General features: G+C 48.0%; 5 protein-coding genes and 1 non-coding gene across 6 annotated transcripts; 1 reads left to right on the top strand and 5 right to left on the bottom strand.

Moving 5' to 3' along the window:
* Nucleotides 1-147: 147 nt before the first annotated feature.
* J4E79_008793 (uncharacterized protein) lies at nt 148-4406 on the bottom strand (the record flags this gene model as incomplete). The annotated part of the gene is made up of 2 exons (XM_049357646.1): nt 148-3804; nt 3858-4406. The coding sequence occupies 2 exons, from the start codon at nt 4404-4406 to the stop codon at nt 148-150; spliced, it is 4206 nt and encodes a 1401-aa protein (XP_049207685.1).
* A 3856-nt stretch (nt 4407-8262) lies between these two features.
* Nucleotides 8263-10561, bottom strand: J4E79_008792 (uncharacterized protein; the record flags this gene model as incomplete). Its single annotated transcript, XM_049357645.1, has 4 exons — nt 8263-10205; nt 10262-10388; nt 10447-10481; nt 10552-10561. The coding sequence occupies 4 exons, from the start codon at nt 10559-10561 to the stop codon at nt 8263-8265; spliced, it is 2115 nt and encodes a 704-aa protein (XP_049207684.1).
* Nucleotides 10562-11453: 892 nt separating this feature from the next.
* J4E79_008791 lies at nt 11454-11538 on the bottom strand. The gene has a single exon. It is a non-coding gene; the product is annotated as a tRNA-Trp (tRNA).
* A 246-nt stretch (nt 11539-11784) lies between these two features.
* J4E79_008790 (uncharacterized protein) lies at nt 11785-12631 on the bottom strand (the record flags this gene model as incomplete). Its single annotated transcript, XM_049357644.1, has 3 exons — nt 11785-12075; nt 12124-12350; nt 12403-12631. The coding sequence occupies 3 exons, from the start codon at nt 12629-12631 to the stop codon at nt 11785-11787; spliced, it is 747 nt and encodes a 248-aa protein (XP_049207683.1).
* Nucleotides 12632-12879: 248 nt separating this feature from the next.
* J4E79_008789 (uncharacterized protein) lies at nt 12880-15045 on the top strand (the record flags this gene model as incomplete). Its single annotated transcript, XM_049357643.1, has 4 exons — nt 12880-13182; nt 13239-14516; nt 14732-14798; nt 14897-15045. 4 exons carry the CDS (start codon nt 12880-12882, stop codon nt 15043-15045), a joined length of 1797 nt encoding a protein of 598 aa, XP_049207682.1.
* A 772-nt stretch (nt 15046-15817) lies between these two features.
* Nucleotides 15818-16189, bottom strand: J4E79_008788 (uncharacterized protein; the record flags this gene model as incomplete). Its single annotated transcript, XM_049357642.1, is given in 2 exon segments — nt 15818-15829; nt 15845-16189. The coding sequence occupies 2 exon segments, from the start codon at nt 16187-16189 to the stop codon at nt 15818-15820; spliced, it is 357 nt and encodes a 118-aa protein (XP_049207681.1).
* Nucleotides 16190-19071: the final 2882 nt, after the last annotated feature.

Below are 19071 nucleotides of genomic sequence, written 5' to 3'. Positions count from 1 at the left end.
GAGAGCAAGGGGTATGTACAGTATGGCTCATACTCGGGTGAAAGACTCCTGAACACCGTGAAGCATGCATTACAATGTAAAGTTGGTGACAAAAGGAAATTAGAGGACACAGTGTGTACGAATTATAGGGTAAAGGGAAAGAAGACCTCATGTGCCGGGACCAGTCGACTTGCCCTGGTCGCCAGAATGGCCGGAGAACGGTCCTACAACAAATTCAGGTGTTGTGTCCATGTTCTGGCTGGGAGGACCACGGTACTCGCTGGCATCGGGCGCCAGGATAGGATCAGTCGACTTGGTGTCAGGATGCACTTCGATACCATCCTGAGCCTCGAGGTCTTGCTTCGTCGCATCGCGGCTGAACTTGATTGAGTCGTTGTCACCATGACCGCGGTCAATTGGCGACCAACCGGCGACACTACCTGCGACAATACCAGCCATAACAGTAGCTGGGCCGAAAGCGGAATTGGAGCGGGACCTGGTGCGACGGCGGCTGTTGGGAGTAGGAGGAGAACCATCATCCTGAGGACCGTTGTTCGGGGTGCCAGGCAGCGAATGGCTAGAGCGGGACTTTGTGAACATCTCCTTGGGATGTTGCACCTTGAACTTCATGGCGCTAAGACGCCCACCTCGGACTTTGCGGAGGAAAGCAAGCTCGTCGCGGATCTCCAGTAAGCCCTGGTTCCAATGGTAATCATCGTCTGAGACGACAAGTTCGGGGGTTTGTTTCCGCCTGAAGAAGTCCGGGATACACTTGCGAATAAGTGCGTCGGGTATTAATCGAACGATTACACCTACGGGTAGCGAAAGGAAACCCAAGACTATTGAGTAACCCCACTGAGCACCGTTGAGCCTGGTAACCTTGAAGGCGACACCACCAACGAAGATGATCATGGTCTGACCACCAATCATGATTGCCAGGATGACGATGAAGAACCAGTTGTGTGTGATACCTTCGAAAACGTTGAAGCGGTTGTCAAGTCGGCGGTTGTTCAACGCGTTGAAGATCTGCATCCAGACGAAGGTGTTGAATACCAGTGCGGGCAGTTGTTCTTTCTCTTCTGGACTATCGTAACTAAGGATAGATTCGCCGGCGAAGTAGAGGATGAATGTCACGACCAACTGGTAGATTGCTTGACCAATGATCATCTTCCACATCCTTAATGTAATCAAAGGAGCAGACTTCGGGTCGGGTTTTCGGTCGAGAAGGCTGCGCGTAGGAGGATCAGTTGCGAGGGCTAGGGCGGCGAAGGTGTCCATGATGAGGTTGACCCAGAGCAGTTGGACAGCAGTCAGTACAGAGGTTTGATCGTTGCTAGATACGGCTGAGACGAAGGTAAGCAGGACAGCGGTGATGTTGACGGTGATCTGGAATTGCAAGAATTTCTTGACCGCGTCATTGACCGCACGTCCCCATAGCAGTGCCTTGACGATGGAAGCGAAATTGTCGTCCATGAGAATAATGGCGGATGCCTCCTTTGCGACTTCAGTACCAGCAATACCCATGGAGAAACCGACGTCAGCAGTCTTGAGAGCCGGCGCGTCGTTGGTTCCGTCACCAGTAACAGCAACGGTTTCACCGAGCTCTTTAAGGCGCTTGACGAGTCTACGCTTATCCTCCGGACTAGAACGAGCGAGGACACACAGCTTGGGAATGACGGCGTCCATGTCTCGCTTGGATAGCTTGCGGAAGGTAGGACCTTCCATGACGACTCCACCAGGAACGAGGATACCGCAGTCTTCGGCGATGGCCTTAGCGGTCAGAACGTTGTCACCAGTGACCATGCGTACGTAGACGCCTGCGTGCTGACAGTCTTTGACAGCTTCGCGGACGCTCTCTCGCAGAGGATCTTGGATACCAACAACGGCCAGGAAAGTCATCTTGTTGGAAACGTCCTTGAACACAGCTTGGCTAGGGTCATCCTCGTTCTTAGAGGACTCAGCGGGCGGCCAGCTCTCGAAGTCGCGATAGATGAGACCGATGGTTCGAAGAGACCGAGAGGCGTAGGTGGTGATGACTTGTTCAAGAGTCTCGCGGTTGTCGCTAGTCATAGAGGTCTCAACGAGTTCTTTGTTGGCGTCGGTGACTATCTTGTCGCACATGCCAAGCAGAATCTCGGAAGCACCCTTGACGTACATTCGGTAGCGACCGTCGTTAAGCTTCTGAACAGCTCCAGAGCACTTGATAGCTGAATCGAAAGGTATGACCTGAACAATGTTGGCGTTGGAGCGCTCCTGAGCGACGTTGCCCATGCCAAGAAAGTCGCGTGCGAATCCCAGTAGAGCGGTTTCCGTTTTGGAGCCAATGAAAGGATCAGGGCCACCAGCGGCGCCCTCGAAGGCAGTCGTGTTCTGAATGATAGACTGTAACAGAACGTCCTTGACATCTGCGTTCAGGGTCGCAACAAATTCGGGAGCCGAGACATCGTTCGGATTCTCTACGGGCGACTCCACCACATCCTTGCCCTTGCTGCCGTCATCAACGGGTTCCGCTGATGGTGCCTTGAGTTTGTGGTCGCCAAAACGAAGAGCAGTGCCCAGCGAACCAGCGACGACCGTCATCTTGTTTTGTGTCAATGTGCCTGTTTTGTCGGAGCAGATGGTTGTCGCGTTGCCCATGGTTTCGCAGGATCGGAGCAGGCGAACCAGGTTGTTGTCTTTCAGCATGCGGGTGGTGGCGAAGGCTAAGGCAAGGGTAACGGCTAGAGGCAGACCCTCCGGCACGGCGACTACGATGACAGTAATGGCGACGATGAGAATGTTGAGGAAGTTCTGGCCCTTTTCGGCAGGGGTAGCACCGCTTCCCTTGAGGCCGACAAGGAACTCAATGAAGAGTACAACAAAGAGCAACAGGGCAGCCGCTCCACCAAGTTTGGCGATGTACGTTGCGAGAACGTTCAACTTGTTCTGGAGTGGGGTGACTTCGCTGTCTTCGCGGAGGGACATCATGGTTTTTCCGTAGCTGGAGTGAACACCAGTCGCAGTGACCATGAAAGAACCGACACCTTCCGAGACTTTGGCACCCGAAAGGATGAATGGGTCGACCTTTTTCAAGTTGTCGTGCCTTTCGATAGCCTTGAAGGCCTCGTCTCCAGACATCTTTTTGAGCAGATCGGACTCTCCAGTAGCCGAAGATTCGTCGCATTTGATGCCGTGACCTGTGATGAGAATACCATCCACAGGGATCATGTCACCGGGCTCCAGATTGACGACATCTCCAACGAAAATGTCGTAGACAGAGATCTCGCGAGTTGCGCCTGAACGAATTACCTTGATGGTTCTGTCTTCCTTCTTGCGGTTGAGCTTGACGAATTGTCGTTCCTTTTGCCAGTCGTTTGCAGCGCCTACAACCACGACAATGACGATGGCAACAATGATGGCAACACCTTCAATCCATTCGACTTTAGGCTCACCGGGCTCGTGCTGTACACCGAAGGTCTGGTATAATCCAAGAGCTAAGGAAATGACGGCAGCACAAGTCAACAAGATCAGAACCTTGTCGTTATAGGCCATCCATGCTAGCTGGAAGATGTTCTTTGGTTTCCGCACGGGAAGTCGGTTGTCGCTGAATACACGCTTCCTGTCGGCAAAGGCATTTTCCTTAGCGCCAGCGGGCGCGCTGTCCGTGTGGGCAACCCCGTTTGGCGCGGACTTCTGAGGAGACTCTGTTCTGCTGGGAGTTGTAGCCTCATCGAATGTGACGACGCCATCAAGATTCTGCTCATCCAAACTGAGACCAGCCTTTCGGTCGGTTCGAAGACCTTTTTCTATGCCGTCTAGGCCACCGAGGGCGTGAAATGCTGATAACTGCGTAGTCATGTTAGATGTTGCACGAGTGCGCTCAAGGCGCGAAGACTCACACTCTTGGGGTTGTAGAGCTTTCCTAGTTGTCCGGGAGAGAAGGCAAACTTGTTGTTCTCAACCTCAAAGTCAGCCTCTGTGCCCGGGTCGGGCTTCAAAGCATCTTTATCGTTTAAGATTTCCGTTGGGCCTAGGTCACCCTTCAAAGTATCGCCCTGTGAGGATGCAACATAGGTTCCAGTGCTATTAGATTCGCCATTCTCAGTGGCCGAGTCGACCGAGTTGCCCCGGGATCGCGCACCGGGTACGTTGAGTAGACCGGCGTTACTGTTCCACCCCGTCACCGGCGAGCTGATGTTATGCGGGCTCGTTGGCCGGCTCTCTCTGCTATCGAACGAGTGCGCGTTACGCAGCTCCTGTGACGGCTGCCTTGAGTGCGTAGGCGAGACATCGTCGTTGTTTGAGGATGCGGCTGGCCTGCTACCATCTTGGATGTCTCCTAGGGGTACTGAATCGCCCATGGTAGGGTCGTTGGTAGCAGATGTGTCGATGGTGATGGTCGGTGCCCGTGGTCTTGAAGGACCGTTGTTGGTGTCGTTGTCCGCCATGGTGGGCGCCTAGGAGCCCTCGAGGCTGCGATGCGAGGCTGAGGGTGGTGGGCTGTGCAAACAGGCAGGCAGGCAGACGAGCGATGGATGTAAGCGTAGCAATGTCAGGCGTGCACTTCCGGTGAGGTAATTAAGTTATTGAGGAGTCCTCATGCGCAAAGAAGATGCAGGTTATGAGTGTCGCGGCAGAGGCGAGAGGGCGGTGCTACAGCCGTGTGCCGTCACCACGGTTGCGCGTAGTCGAGAGTGGAGGCAGGTGCCGGTGGGCGAGTGCCTGTGCAAGAGTCTGGTCTGGTACTGCCAAACTGTTTAGCTCCTTTCCCTTGCGTTTACACGTACAAGCAGGTGCTCAGCCACGACTGCCCAAGCTGCGACCGCGTGTGAGGGTGGCCGGCAGGAGCGATGGGCGTTAGCGAAGAAGCTTACCTGATTGTACTGCGTCTCCGGAGAGGGCGATTGCGCAAGAGAGGGACACGGAGAAGCTGAAGGGGGATTCCTATCACGTCGAGGGTGGCAGTGTTCCGGCGCTGCGCATGCTCATTCGCCGTTGGGGTGGCTATGGCAGTGGGCGTGTCTGGTGTACCTGGGTACTCGTCGAGACTATGCGGTGGCGAGACGACGCGTCGGACTGGACTTTCGGTGCAAGAGAATGGGAGCCGCTATCTCGAATCGCCAGGCAGAGGGCATAAAGACAAACAAGAGCCTCCTCCCGCCTGGCCTGCATCCTTGTTGTGCCTTCAATTGTCCAAGACTTGCACTGCCCCGATGCCAACCCTACGCACTAAGCCGCCTTGGGCTGCGCTATTTCGCAACCAGCGTGGATGCGGCACTTAAGCGGGACGGCCTCTAGCCTAACCCCTCGAACGAATGCAGCCTCCGTTTCACCCCAGGATTAACCGATTCACAACTGTCCAGGCCAAGTCGCCTCTGCATCTACGTGCGTCGCCACGGATTGCTGGCTCTCGAACAACTTTTTGCCATGTGGTCCGTCGCGCAGCAGCGAGCTGGACACGACGACTATCAACGTCGCACATGTCCCAAACGGGTTGCCTTCCGTATGGCCAGTAGGTCAAGGCCAAGCAAGCCATGCCTACCGTACAGCGTCTGAGCGTCATATTTACAAGTGATTCGATTTGATGCAACTGCTGGCGAGCGATCGCGCATCCGCCTGTCTACTCCTATTCTCTTGGCCGTGCCATTGTCACTAAAGGCGCAACAATATCACAGCTTCGTTTTTCGAGTGGCGGCCCTTCAACGCTTTAATCATAGTCCGTTGAGTTTGCCGCGCGCTCGGCCTCGACTATTGCTGCTGGCGGATGCTCCACCTCCACTCGTCCTCGGCTTTGTTGGCTCACAATCGTGTCGTCTCTGCCCTCACCGCCCGCGTACCTGAAATCCATGATATGTATGGCTAAAGGGATGCGTCAATTTCAGACCAGCCAAGCTTCTGGAGCATCTTGGCTGTTCCGTGCCCATCTCCCGCCCCGACCTTGTTCAAGTTTGTTTGCGTCATTGGCGCTGTGATTGCTCTTATCGTCAACTTGGATCGCCAGGCGCATTGTCCGACACAGTCCCGCGTCTTCAACACTTTGTCACTAGGGACTCGGCCCATGTGCCCCATAGTGTTCGTTGAGTGGCAACTGCCCACAGTTGTTTTACTCCGGAGCCGGCAAGACTGGCGAGAGCTTGAGCCCAAACCAAGCTTCTGACTCGAAGCTACAGTAGTCAGAGGCTTGCTGCACACAAGATCTTGACATGCTTCAGATGACCGCTTCTGCGACCTTGGCGGCTTACCTCAGGGCACACTGCACCTGCAGCTGTATGATGTCCTGGTACATATGAGATTTCGGCCCTGAACACGCTATCGACGCCTCATCTCCGCGAAAACATTGGCGAGCATCATCAAGGGCGCTCTTCGGTCCAACGAGAACGCCTCGACCTGCCCTTACCCACAGCTCCAGAAAAACCATCAATACATGGATTGAATAGTACAACAGATTACTGATGCTCCACTCGACTGCAAGTGATTATTTCAAGATGCATTAAAAGGGTAACCTTCCTTGATCACCTGCAGTAGACGTTGAGCAAGCAGTCGTCAGGCGTCTAGCAAGCGCCGCCGTTCGAGTGATGAACCAATCACGTAGTCCACAGCACCATCCGCTTGTGAAACTCCCTATATGCTTCATCGGGTTCACGATGCAAGTAGAGCTATTTCTGCATGCGCGTACGATTTGCGACTGGGGTATATTTCGTCGATCAACGTGCGCGGCATGTGCGTCGATATAAACGCACATGTAGCAAGAAGCCATCGCACGTTCAGGCGATACATAAGTGGACGTCAAGACCTCTACGGCGCAGAACATCAACAATGACGCCATCAGCTAATCGGAGTAGAAGCAAGTGGAATCTAACTACCCTGCTCACAACGTTCTATTGACACTATTTACTTTCACCATCTGCAACCGGCATAGTCCAGCAATGCTTGTATATTCGTCGTGGATTCTTGTCCTAACTAATAGAAACTCCACATGCCTCGAAATACTTATGTGTTAGCAACTTTCGAGACCTTGGATAGACCTTGAACACAGCGGTACACTCCAAAGGAAGTACGTTGAAGGCAGCAACATTCTGTTGGGTCCTGACATCTATTCCCTCATTAAATTGCACAAGATGAAGTTTACGCATACTACAACGAAAGTATCAACGGGAGAGCATAGCATTGGATGTAATGGTTTCATATGCTTTACCACAGAGCCCAAATAGAGGTCTCTACACTGAACTCGAGGAGTATTGTAATATGTGTTCACAGTACTTTCTTCTTTACACACAACTATCTGTAAGCTTCTGTGTATCTGTCCGCAAATGTATATATGTGTAGAAATCAAGACAGCCACCACATCATACGTGCACGAGAATATACTGTGACGGAGTTTGAAAATGTCTCTTCTAGAAATCAATCACCGAGCATGATGTAGTACGCATGCACTTATGCCCAGAATCATGCAATTTCTATCGCCATTGCTATATAAGCATTACTAATGTCACATCGAAGTCGCGCACAGTGTATTCTCGGATCATACCTTCTGTACATCCTTGTTGTACATTCTCATCTAGACATCGGGACGCTTTTGAAATTAACCAACGAAATGAAAAGTAGCTACTGATCCAAGTACCTTGCAGGTTTCCGTGCATAAGCCAGGAGTAAGTGACTCAGTCATCAATACGACTGCGATAATCGTCTTCTGACATGTAGTCCGCACAGCCTCACATCCAATACCGGCTCAAGACGGGTACAAGCGGGTTCCTTCCATCCGGTGTAATGCTGGAATGTCTTCGCGGTGGCGATCAAATTCTGAGTGCGACCATTTCGTTCCCGATGGTAAGATGTGGAGGCGATATGGGAGGCTGTGTCAGACGCGGGCGCAGTGCTAGCCGGTTTCGGGGCTGTGCCTAGGATCAATGGTTCGCGCAGGAACGGCGGGCTCTGGAACGTCTACCGCGGGACCATCAGTCTTGGATCTTTCTTGGGATTTCTTGAATGTCTTGTCCATGGTTTAGTGTCGTATGGAGATCTTTTGTAACGTTATACGCACGTTGAAGGATATTTGAGGAGGCATATAGCATTGCTTACTGCAACAAGAATAAGTCGACAAAGGATCGGACGACTTGTCTTTTGAAAATATAGAACTAAAAATGGCGGGTAAAATACCGGCTGCGTAACTCGTGACCCATTTCTATATGATTGAACAGCGCCAGAACGCCAGACTCCTCCTTTAACCGTACTGCACCAAAGGTATCTCGCACCACGCAGAAACACTACTCCGTAGAGTCGAAAGCCGTCCTCATTACAAAGCTGTTATTCATCTAGTTTCGTCATGCCTCTCCCTCTCTTCGGACTGTTTGCGCGGCTCTTTATTCTCTCCCGGCTGTACGTCCGGCTCAACTCAAAGGCACTCGGGGGCCCGAGCCCCAGGCCCGTCCCTTCTCTGACCACGTCTCCAGCACTTGTGGCGCCAAAGTAGTTTGGTGCACCTGACGCAAGTTCAGTCTTGATCTGCGGCGTCGCCCAACCACTTGTCTTTCCAACCTTGGAACCCTCAGAGGAGTCTGAGAGCTCATTGTCGGAGGAGTCAAGATACGTCTCTTCGAGTTCAAATTCGTTCGCTGCCTCACCATCTTCTAGGTCAACGCGTTCATAGGGCTGCTGGGTATTCGAGGAGGAGCCACCAAGGCCAAAGAGCTTTGCTGGGAAACTGCGCCCTCGGCGGCGGTGGAGAGGATCTTTGCCCTGTTTCCTCTTGAAGAGCTTGATGATGGACTGCTTGGCCGCATTCCTTTTTTCCTTTCCAAGAATGAGGCAAAAGATGAAGATGACGATGAATATCATGATGAAGAAACCAGGTATTCGCTGCGGGTTCTCGACGAAAAGCCGATGCCAGTCACTGTCGGATTCGTACAGTCTTGGTATGCCTCCGGGGTATTGGAAATCTGCTGGTATACCGGGTACGTTCGAGCCAAAGCCTACTGCGAGGGCTTCTTCGGAGGGTGGTGGAATCTCGCTGGAAGCGTACAAGACCATCTTTCCCAGTGTCCAGCTCAGCTCCACCTTGTTGATCTTGTTGACTGCTTGGAATGGGTCGAGAAATCCCTTGGCCTTTGCATTGTCAATGACGTCCTTGGTGGTGTTCGTGCTGCCGTTTAAGTCTTCGATGCCAACTCGGGGGACGCCGATTCCATCGTGCAGCATGTTGATGACCCAGGACGCCTTGAAACACACCTCTCGTGCCTTGTCCTCATCTACTTTGTGACCCCATTTCTTCTTCTTGATGCCCTTTTCTATGCTCTTCCAGTCTTGACTGCAGAACTCATCCACTCGCTCCTGATAGGTCTTGAGGTCATATGCCTTGTGCTTGTGTCCGTGTTCGAAGATCTCGTGCGTGGTATGCCAGTACTCGGACACACCTACGAAGTGGTTTACGTTGAAATCGATAGCGGGCACATGCTGTCCGTTGATCAGGCATGGCGAGTCTGTACACTCCTTCTCTTTTTCCAAAAGCGGAAACGTCCGATGCAAGCACTCTGAAAACTGTCCTGTGCCTACTAACTTCGCTGCGGCTTTTGGTTTTGGCTGGTCGTCATCGTCGTCGTCGTCGTCCGAGTCGATCGATTTGCCATTTTCTGTGACCTCCACCTTGAGATCTGCGGGTAGGCAAGGGTCAGGAAGCTCCTTCTCCGCGCTGGACTCTAGCAAGGCCTTGACGTAGCGCTCTCTTGCTTGGTTGACGCCAAATCCCAGCCATGTGGTCACAAACACCTTGTGTTCGAGCGGTGTACCGTCTATCGCACGCAGGCGCATCAGCGTCAAGTCGTTTGCATGCTTCTCCGCTTCGGTCGCATTTGGTGCAAAGGCGATCTGAGCCGACGCGCCTCCCATGTCCAGAAATCCATAGGTGTTGTGGCCCTTGCCGTGGTCGTGATCCTTGGGGCGATCGAAGCCGCCAAGCAGGTAGTTCGCTGCGATCCAGCCATAGAGGCCTTCTGTCTCTCCCGGTATGACCTGAACATGTACGTCGCAATCCGGTAGTTGGAACTGGGTAGTGCTTCGCGCGAACTCGCAGACTTCCTTCAGTACCTCCTTCCGTTGGCGCTCGGGGAGTATGCGCATGCCCGCTGTTGCGAGCAGAAAGAGAGGTGTATTCGGGACTTCTTCGAGGGGTACGTATTTGAGCGCATGGCTGAGGAGCTTGTCGAGGTGTTCGGAGCCGACATCGTGGGGGTGTTCGCCGAAGGTGGAGATGCCTGTTCCGTCGCGTGTTAGTTCTGCCTGGTCGGTATTGTCCACACTAGCCTCGTACCTGGGTGTATCTTCTTAGTCCAGTCCTCCTTCGTTTCTATGACCGGCAGGCTGTGCAGTTGCGCATCGCCAGCCTTCTTGCGGGCGGCGTCGTGGTTCAGCCATCGGTAGATGTGGACGCGCGTCCCCTAAACATGGTCAGCTACAACCTTGCGATAGCTACACAGCAACGACTTGGGAACGTACAGAAGACCCAGCATCTAGGACAACACCGTATCTCCCTATGTGCCAAGCAGTGTCAGCGTCCGAGCTGTGTGGTGGGCATGGGGCTGCGCGGAGGGCATGGCGTACACTTTCCCATTGGGAGTAACCGGGTCCGAAGCGCGTTATCGAGTAGGGCGCATGCAAATGGCGACGGTGGATATTACAAGAGGTACCGAGGAAGACGGGTAGCGGCGCGGCCGAGTCGAATAGGATATACGAGGGAAACGAGCGACGTAGGGAGCGGCGACGAGTTGTGGTGATGGCGGATAACGAAAGGTTGAGACTTGGACCCTGGCTGTCGGCGCCGCTTCCAGAAGGCGCATGGATCAGCGCCCGCTGCGACGTTTCACGCGGCGGGCCAAATGTGCCACCAGTTGCGGGCCATTATGACGCCATCTTCATTACTTCACGCGACCGTTGTTCACTCGAAGCGGCAGTAGCTATCACTTGATCATTGATGGAGTGGCTGCTGCCGCGAGCACCACCAGCAGATGGAGGCTGAATCAATCTGGCACGGTGATCTAGTGGGCTGCGCCTCGGTGTCGCTACAACTTGACACCCAAACGTTGCGTCGCGCAATTTGCATGTACGGGCCGGCAATGTCTGTGATCAGCACTGTCATGCGCGCGGAGTGACTATGACGTGGAAACATCCCTCATGCTGGGTCTGTACGCAAAACATGTCGGACCATAGGTGGGTGTTGGAGATAGAGTGTGCTCGTGATCAGAAGGCAGGCGCCATCGCGGCAGTGTGGCTCGATGTGGAAGGCTCATACCGGAGCCGACAACATAAGGTCGAGCAAAGCAAAAAGATCAAGTGAACATTACGCATGTATACAGCCTGTACAGTGATAGAAAGGCATAGGGGAGCAAGCCGGAGCTGCCACGGTCGCAGAGGGGCTGCTCTGTGCGGTTTGGCAAAAAAGTGGCCCGGGAAGGAACGTCGGGCAAAAAAGAAGGTGCCACATCGCTCCTTCCCTCCCAAAAAATTGACCTCGAGGTGATTTGAACACCTAACCTTCAGGAATCTCCAGAGGAACTGGAATCTGACGCGCTACCATTGCGCCACGAAGCCGGTCTTGTTGTTGATGGAAGGAACCACAAATTTGCCGTATATATTCGCATGACCAGCCCTCGAAAGGCGAAATGGCAACTGCGGGGTTATCATCGAGTAACCCCACCGGACAGTGCAGCTCGATATCGAAAGTGGGTCAATGGCCAGCCTTTGCAGAATGATTCATACACACAAGATCTCGCTATCGTGGCTGCCTACAGGCTGCAATACATATCCGCTCAATCAATAGTGCCACCCGCTGCACCTTCAGTCCTCCATCAAAAACCTCAGAAACGCCTTGGCAATCACTACCCCATCATGGTGCTTACCAACCCTCTCCAGCGCATCCTTCGCTTGCTCGTCCTCGAAGATACCCTGCTCGGCTCTCATCTTGACCAGATACGAAACAATGGGCTCCGTGAATTCCGGATGCCCTTGCACGGAGATGAGCTTGCCCTTCTTGTACATGCCTTGTACCAGACAACGTGGTGATCCACCGAGCTTTTCCACACCCTCTGGATACTCAAAGACTACATCCTTGTGCATTTGGTGGATTGCCTGTGAGTGTAAGTAGAGACACCAGGATGATAGTGGCTTGCGACATACCAAGGTGTCTTGTTGAAATATTTCTTTCCCCTTCGCGGTAAGTTGCACTGGCATCACCGAGATCTCCCATCCGTCGTCGCTGCGTCCAACTTTCGCTCCTGCCGCCCTTCCCAGGATCTGATGGCCGAAGCAAACACCGATCACGCGGATTCGGTCTTGCTCTAGTAATCTCTTGGTAAAGTCCACAAGCTTCAAGATCCATGGATCGTTATCAAATGAATTGTGCTCTGTTTCCCATGAGTCAGGATAGCGATACTGTTGATTGAAGCCATCACTCACTCGAGCCCGAGATCAGCACTGCGTCTATGTTCTGCAACTCGGGATACTCCTGTGCTGTGACCACGTCAAATGCGCTCAACTCCAAGTCTTGCTTTGGCGATAAGCCTAGGTCCTGTGCTGCCCTCTCCAACAGTGTGGTGAAGATGCGATCGTATCGGCCATACTCATCGACGATAGCTGCTGGTGGAGTATCGCACTCTAGAATCGCTATCCGCAATGGCGTCTTCATTTTTCCAGAAGTCAATGTTGCGAGTTGTGCAAGGTGACGCCGTCTTTGACAGCGGAAAAGGGACGGCGAGTTCGGAAACACTAGCGCAATCCGGCTGGTACCCACCTGCATCTAAAGCTTATCAGCCTCCAGGGGTCTAGCTACCTGGAAACTTCATCTTCGCGTCACTCAGTTTTGCGCCGACTCGTCCGCGCTGGAACATAAAAGAAGTATTGCGCATAGTTCTTCGGCACCTCGATCGTGCTACCATGCCGTCATCTGCGTCCGAGCGAACACCGCTACTTCGCTCTACATCGGCAAACACCCCCGTCACCGAAGATGCAATCACCACCGCAGAAGTAGCGCAACAGGGTCAAGGCGCTGCGCCTCAGTTCCCAATATCGCAGAAAGCGAGAACCGGCTCACTTACTGAATCTGTCGACCCTGGCCATGTGCCCCCAATCACGGATGAGACAGAGAGCCTGACCAAGTTTCAAAAGAATGGGAAATTAGAAGGTGTTGGAGAGTGGAGGTTTAGGTTCGTGTTTGGTGGTATTCTACTTGGTTACTTCGTGAGTCTACCTGCAAATTTCCAACATGGCTGCGCATACTAATCATGTAACGACAGATTGCCATGTTTGACTCCACTCTCATGGCATCAAGTCATCCAGTCATCACATCGTACTTCCATGCATCAAATTCAGCCTCATGGCTTTCAACAGCCTTCTTACTCACATCAACCTCGCTGCAGCCGCTTATGGGCCGACTGTCAGATACTCTGGGTCGTCGACCATTGTATCTGGCTGGTCTCGTCGTTCTCGCAGCTACGACCGCATGGTGCTCTTTTGCGCAGACGATTGGTAGCTTCATCGCCGCCCGAGCCTTTTGCGGCATTGGCGCAGCTGGTGTTCTATCGATGGGTAACATCATGACCAATGACCTAGTCAGCATTGAAGTACGGGGTACCTACCAGGCATACATCAACCTCTTCTACGGAGGCGGATCTGCTTGCGGGGCAGCTTTTGGCGGCTTTCTATGCGACAAGTTAGGATGGCGGATGACTTTTGCCATACAGATACCTATCCTTGTCATACTTTTCATAAACGCCATTTTCACCACGCCTTCTTCGCTCGGCCCAAATTTAGCCAAACGCTATGGACTAGGTCTGAAAGAAGGCTTGAAGGGTTTCGATATCGCTGGATCCATCTTGCTGACGGTATCCGTCGCCTTTCTTATACTAGGGCTCAATCTCGGAGGCAATGTGTACCCATGGAAGCACTGGATCGTTATCGTATCGCTCGTCATCGCACTCGTGACAGGCGCCGTTCTCGTTAAAGTCGAGTCTAGAGCTGCGCGAGCGGTCATGCCTCTGCCCATGCTGTTTAGCAAGCCCCGAGGCAATCTGGTCTTCAACAATTTCTTTGCACAGGTTGGCATGAACACCATCTTGTTCAATGCGCCCTTGTACTTTCAAGCGGTTGAGCTCGAGACAGCATCTGTCTCCGGTTTTCGTCTTGCTGGCCCTTCCGTTGCTTTGACGATTTGCGGCGTGTCTGCAGGCTTCATCATGACCGCCACTGGTCGGATGAAGTGGCTCATCGTTGTTGGCTCACTTTCGATGCTGTTGGGCGCTACATGTCTTTCCCTGATGTGGGATGGTATTCCCAAGTGGCTTGCCACCATCTTCCTGGTTCCATCTAGCATCGGTCAAGGGCTCAGTTTCCCAGCAACAAGTCTCGCGGTACTTGCAACAAGTACACAAGAAGATCAAGCAGTCATGACCAGCACACTCATTTTGTGGCGCAGTCTCGGTATTGTCATGGGTGTCTCGTTGAGCAGCCTCATTCTACAGAATGCTTTGACCTCGTACCTCGAAGCACTGGTCACCGGTCACAATAAGGCGAAGGTATGTACCATTCTGATTCCAGCTAGCGGTGTTACGATGTCTTCGACGCAGTTAGTTGCGGATAACTAGGGAAAGCTCATCACCCGCACTGCGCGACTCCAGCATGTCTTTCACTTGTGCCTTGCTCCGAACGTCGTCGTCTGGGTAGTGGATCTATGCAGACTGCCTTCATGCTGTCATTGCTCTCATCGATCAGCGCTAATACCCTCCCGCAGATCATTCAACACGTTCGCAAATCGGTACGCAGCATAATCGACCTTGATGCTAAGCACAAAAGTCAAGGTCAGTTTTACTTACTGCGGGGCGCGCGTTTCCCCTGCCTTCAAGCTCGATACCAAGTCGCTGCTCTCTTATAGCATTGATGCTGATCTCTTCCCTAGTCATTGAAGCATACAGCCGTAGTCTGCGACTGGTCTTCATCTCGGCAATCGCCATGTTCATCATCGTGAACATACTAGTGTCCGCGATCGAACTTCCGCAGCTCAAGAAATCCAAAGTGCACGACGAAGAAGAAGAAGAGTCAACGTAGTACAGCATCACTTAAACCGACTGCGAGATGGTCAGACATCGTTGCGAGCTCGCTCGAGTTTATTGATGATAGCGTAGATCGTGAAGAATTACAAAGACCATCGTGCGAACCAATCCAACATGTATGGCGTCGCATCCCATGATGTGGGCCCGTTCCTTAGTGTTTCGAAAGGCTCGCCTTGATTCTTGCGACTCGGCCAGCCGTGACCAAACCCCTGGATCGCTCTGTGAACAACGACATCATCAACATCGTTACACCGCCATCGACTCTCCGCAACGCTTCCGTTTTCCAGTTGCTTCGTTGAGGGGTTGCTCGCGCAATTGTCACGCTTCGCCCAGCTCTCAACCCAACTCAGTACTGGGATGAAAGGTGGTGGGGTTGGGCTGCTGCCGTCGTAGGGGACCACGCTATCGTTCAGCCCGTGCAAGTTCATGTAAGGGAGTACCCTATCCTGTAAGTTCGGAATGCATTCTTTCTCAAAGAGAGGTTCTGTCAAGCTTGAATCAGGATAGAACGCGCCCGCCACGGTTGCGAATGCAGCGAACTTCTTGTTGAGTTCCGCATCGCACATGAGAAGTCCAGTCAATCCGCCACCGTTAGAAAGGCCTGCGGCGTAAACGCGGCTCTCATCGATGCATAAGGTCGCTGTCAGGTGTGCAAGAAGTTCGGTGACAAAGATTCGATCATCGATCACAGTGGAAGTTGGGGCCAACGGGTCGCCTAACCATTGCACCTACACGTTAAAGTTAGCCTTCGTGCCTTGTAAGATCCCTCAATCCTCGCTCTGATCGTGACTTACGCCAGGTGCTTGGACATTCATGCCCTCCGGATACACCACGATGGTGTTTGGGTTGAAGTCAGGATTGGACAGCTCGCTGATGACCTCCATGCTTCTTGCGGGCTGTTGTTGGCCATGGAACGCAATCACAAGAGGCAACGCTTCATCATTCGAGGCCTTGTACTTGGATGGCAGGTGTAAGATGTATTGGCGCTCGGTCGTCTTGCCGATCACCGATTTCGAAGACAAAGTGACATTGGTAGTAGATTTGCCCGGTGTGAGCCCCGAGGGCAAGCGAGTTCCACAGCCAGAGCTCGCTGCGAGTACGACGGGGCAAAGGAGTGAAATGAGAGATAGAGACAGCATTGTCGCAATTCCGAGAACTAAAAACCAAGACGCGTGCTGTCAGGAACAGGCTCAACAGGTCAGGTATATATAGCTCTTGCGGCTTTGTGTACATGGGAAATTACGGACGAACAGAAGCGCCGCTCGTGCTGACGCGAAACCCCGTAGTCGGTCCTTTGAATACTAATCTTTCACCGCTATTAAGACGACGTGCGATAGCCTTCTAAAGGTCGCTAGTGTAGTAAGCAGAACTCTATACAAGTATACTCTGTTACTCTTACAAGAATACAATCTCGCGCTGTAGTCTATATCTACAAACATATATTAACTTCTAGATTCTCTTCTTAAGGTTTCTATATATAATGCTATTAATACAAACTATATATAATAACTTATTATAGTAGATAGTAGCTTAAAACTAACTCTAAAAGCTATAATAGAATTCTAAAAAGAATTATAACTAAATTTCTACTTTTTTATAAGTTTTCTAAGTATTAAAAAGTCTAAAGCTAATTTTATTACTAGTTATATTATTTTATACACTAAAGCTTTATAAAGCGTTTCTATTATTAATATATTTATTACTTTCTTTTTTTTTTACTATATTACTATTTTATAAGGTTTTTATAGATTTACTATTTTCTCTCTATATCTAAGAAATAGAGCCTATAGCGTACTTTTTTTAAAATTAAGTAATTATATAATTATATAATTATATAATAATATATTACTATATTAGACTCTAAAAGTAAACTTTAAAAATCTCTAATATAAGTCTAAATTTATAACTTATAATACTTATACTTATACTATTTTTATAATAATTACTATATATATAATTATAATAAATAAACTACTTTATATTTATTATATATTACTAATAGCTATCTAGACTATTAACTAGTACTAGTACTAGCTTTATATAATTATGTAATACTAAAAAATAATCTAGTAAGCTTACTATTAGTATAAAGCTTCTAAACTAATCTAAGATATCTATATAATACTTATATAATACTTATAGAATTACTAGTAACTTATATTTTATATATAATTACTTATAAGCTTAGCTATATTAGCTATATTATACTATTCTTTAGTATACTAACTATTTATTCTATTTATTATTACGCGTCTATTAGTATAGTCTAATACTATACTATATATATACTACTTTATATAGCTAGTAAAGTACTACTTATTTTTAGCTAAAAAAAATATTACTTACTATAAGCTTAATAAAGTTAAGCTTATCTTAGGTTACTAGCTCTAAACTATCTAGCTTTTAATCTAATATACTAAGCTAATTAAACTATTTCTTTATAATTATTATAATATTATAATAAAAAGTTATTAAAGTAAAATAGTATATACTTATAATATATAAAGCTATAAAGCGTCTTTTATAAGTAGTAATTATACTTATCTACTTCTTACTATTTTAATAAAAGCTCTTTTCTAGCTCTATTTTTATAGCTATATTTTATAAGTTTTTTATTTTAAAGTTTCTAAAAATAACTAAAAAGTTAAATATACTATATATATAGCTAGTAAGGTTTACTAGTATAGTATATTCTATTACACCTATTATTTAGATATATATAAAAACTAGAGCCTTTATTATAAGTATAAAAAAGAAGTTTAGTATAAGAAGTTTTTTATATTTAGTAGATATATTAGTAGATTTTTAGAAGTTTTAAAGTATATAAAAGTATTAAAAAAAGATATAAAATAAAAAGAAGTATTCTTTATATATAAAGCTTTATATAATTTCTTTCTAGGCTACTATTCTTTAAACTATAGTATTAACCTCTATAATAGTATTATAACTATAGTTATCTACTTAGCTTTATAGCTAATAAAGAAGCTTTTATTTAATACTATACTACTTTCTAACTTTTAGCTCTTCTACTAATAAAAGCTATTTACTATTACTATTAGTATCTACTTAGCTTTAAAAGCTTATTTAGATATAGATTTTTTAAATTTTAATATTTTTATAGCTTATAGCTTTATAGCTTACTTATTACTACTTCTAAGTTTACTCTTAAGTTCTTTAAAAAAGCCTTTTTTACTATTATCTCTTATAAGTATATTATTATTATTATTATTAAGATACTATATTTATAGTAAATAGTATAGAAAGAGTTTTATTAATTATTATAGCTTTATATAGTAAGTATAAGATATTTAAAAAATATACCTATATTAAGATTATAATATAAAGTTACTAACTATATTTTATTACTCTACTCTATATTAATACTTTACCTTAATAGATTTACTATTTTAATTACTTTTATATAAGCTATAATTAATTATTTAAGTTATTATTTAAGCTTAAAAGATAATAAAACGTTAGAGATATTTAGGTATATTATATCTTACTAGTACCTTAAGCCTAATTTACTTATCTTTATAGTAAAATAATATTTAAAGATATTAAAAGATATTAAAAAACTTTAAGCTAGTCTTTTTTAGAACTACTAAATAATTTTAATATTAATTTAGTATATATTACTATAGTAATATAGTTATTTTATCTTATAAACTTATTATATAATTATGTAAAGATTATAATAACTTAGTTATTATTATCTTTTTATTATTAAGCTTTGTTAAGATTGCACTTATTATTATTTCTTAATAAATTAGAAAAATTTCTAGTAAATCTAATTGCTTACGTAATTAAGATTTTAGTAGCTAGTTTTAATCTACTACACTAGAAGATTCTAAAACACCTTTATTTGTCTTAGCCTAGTTAATATTAGAGTTATTACGTAATTTAATAACTCTTATCTTTTTATCTCTCTTTCTACAATTGCTAAAAGATCTAGTAATAAACTAATTATTAGTCTATGCAATACAACGCATAGACTAATATAATTAGTACTAGTCTAGAT

Source organism: Alternaria viburni, assembly GCF_023758015.1.
Source record: "Alternaria viburni strain BMP 2772 chromosome Unknown scaffold_22, whole genome shotgun sequence".
Lineage (NCBI taxonomy): Eukaryota > Fungi > Ascomycota > Dothideomycetes > Pleosporales > Pleosporaceae > Alternaria > Alternaria viburni.
This window is presented reverse-complemented; position numbering and strand designations above follow the sequence as displayed.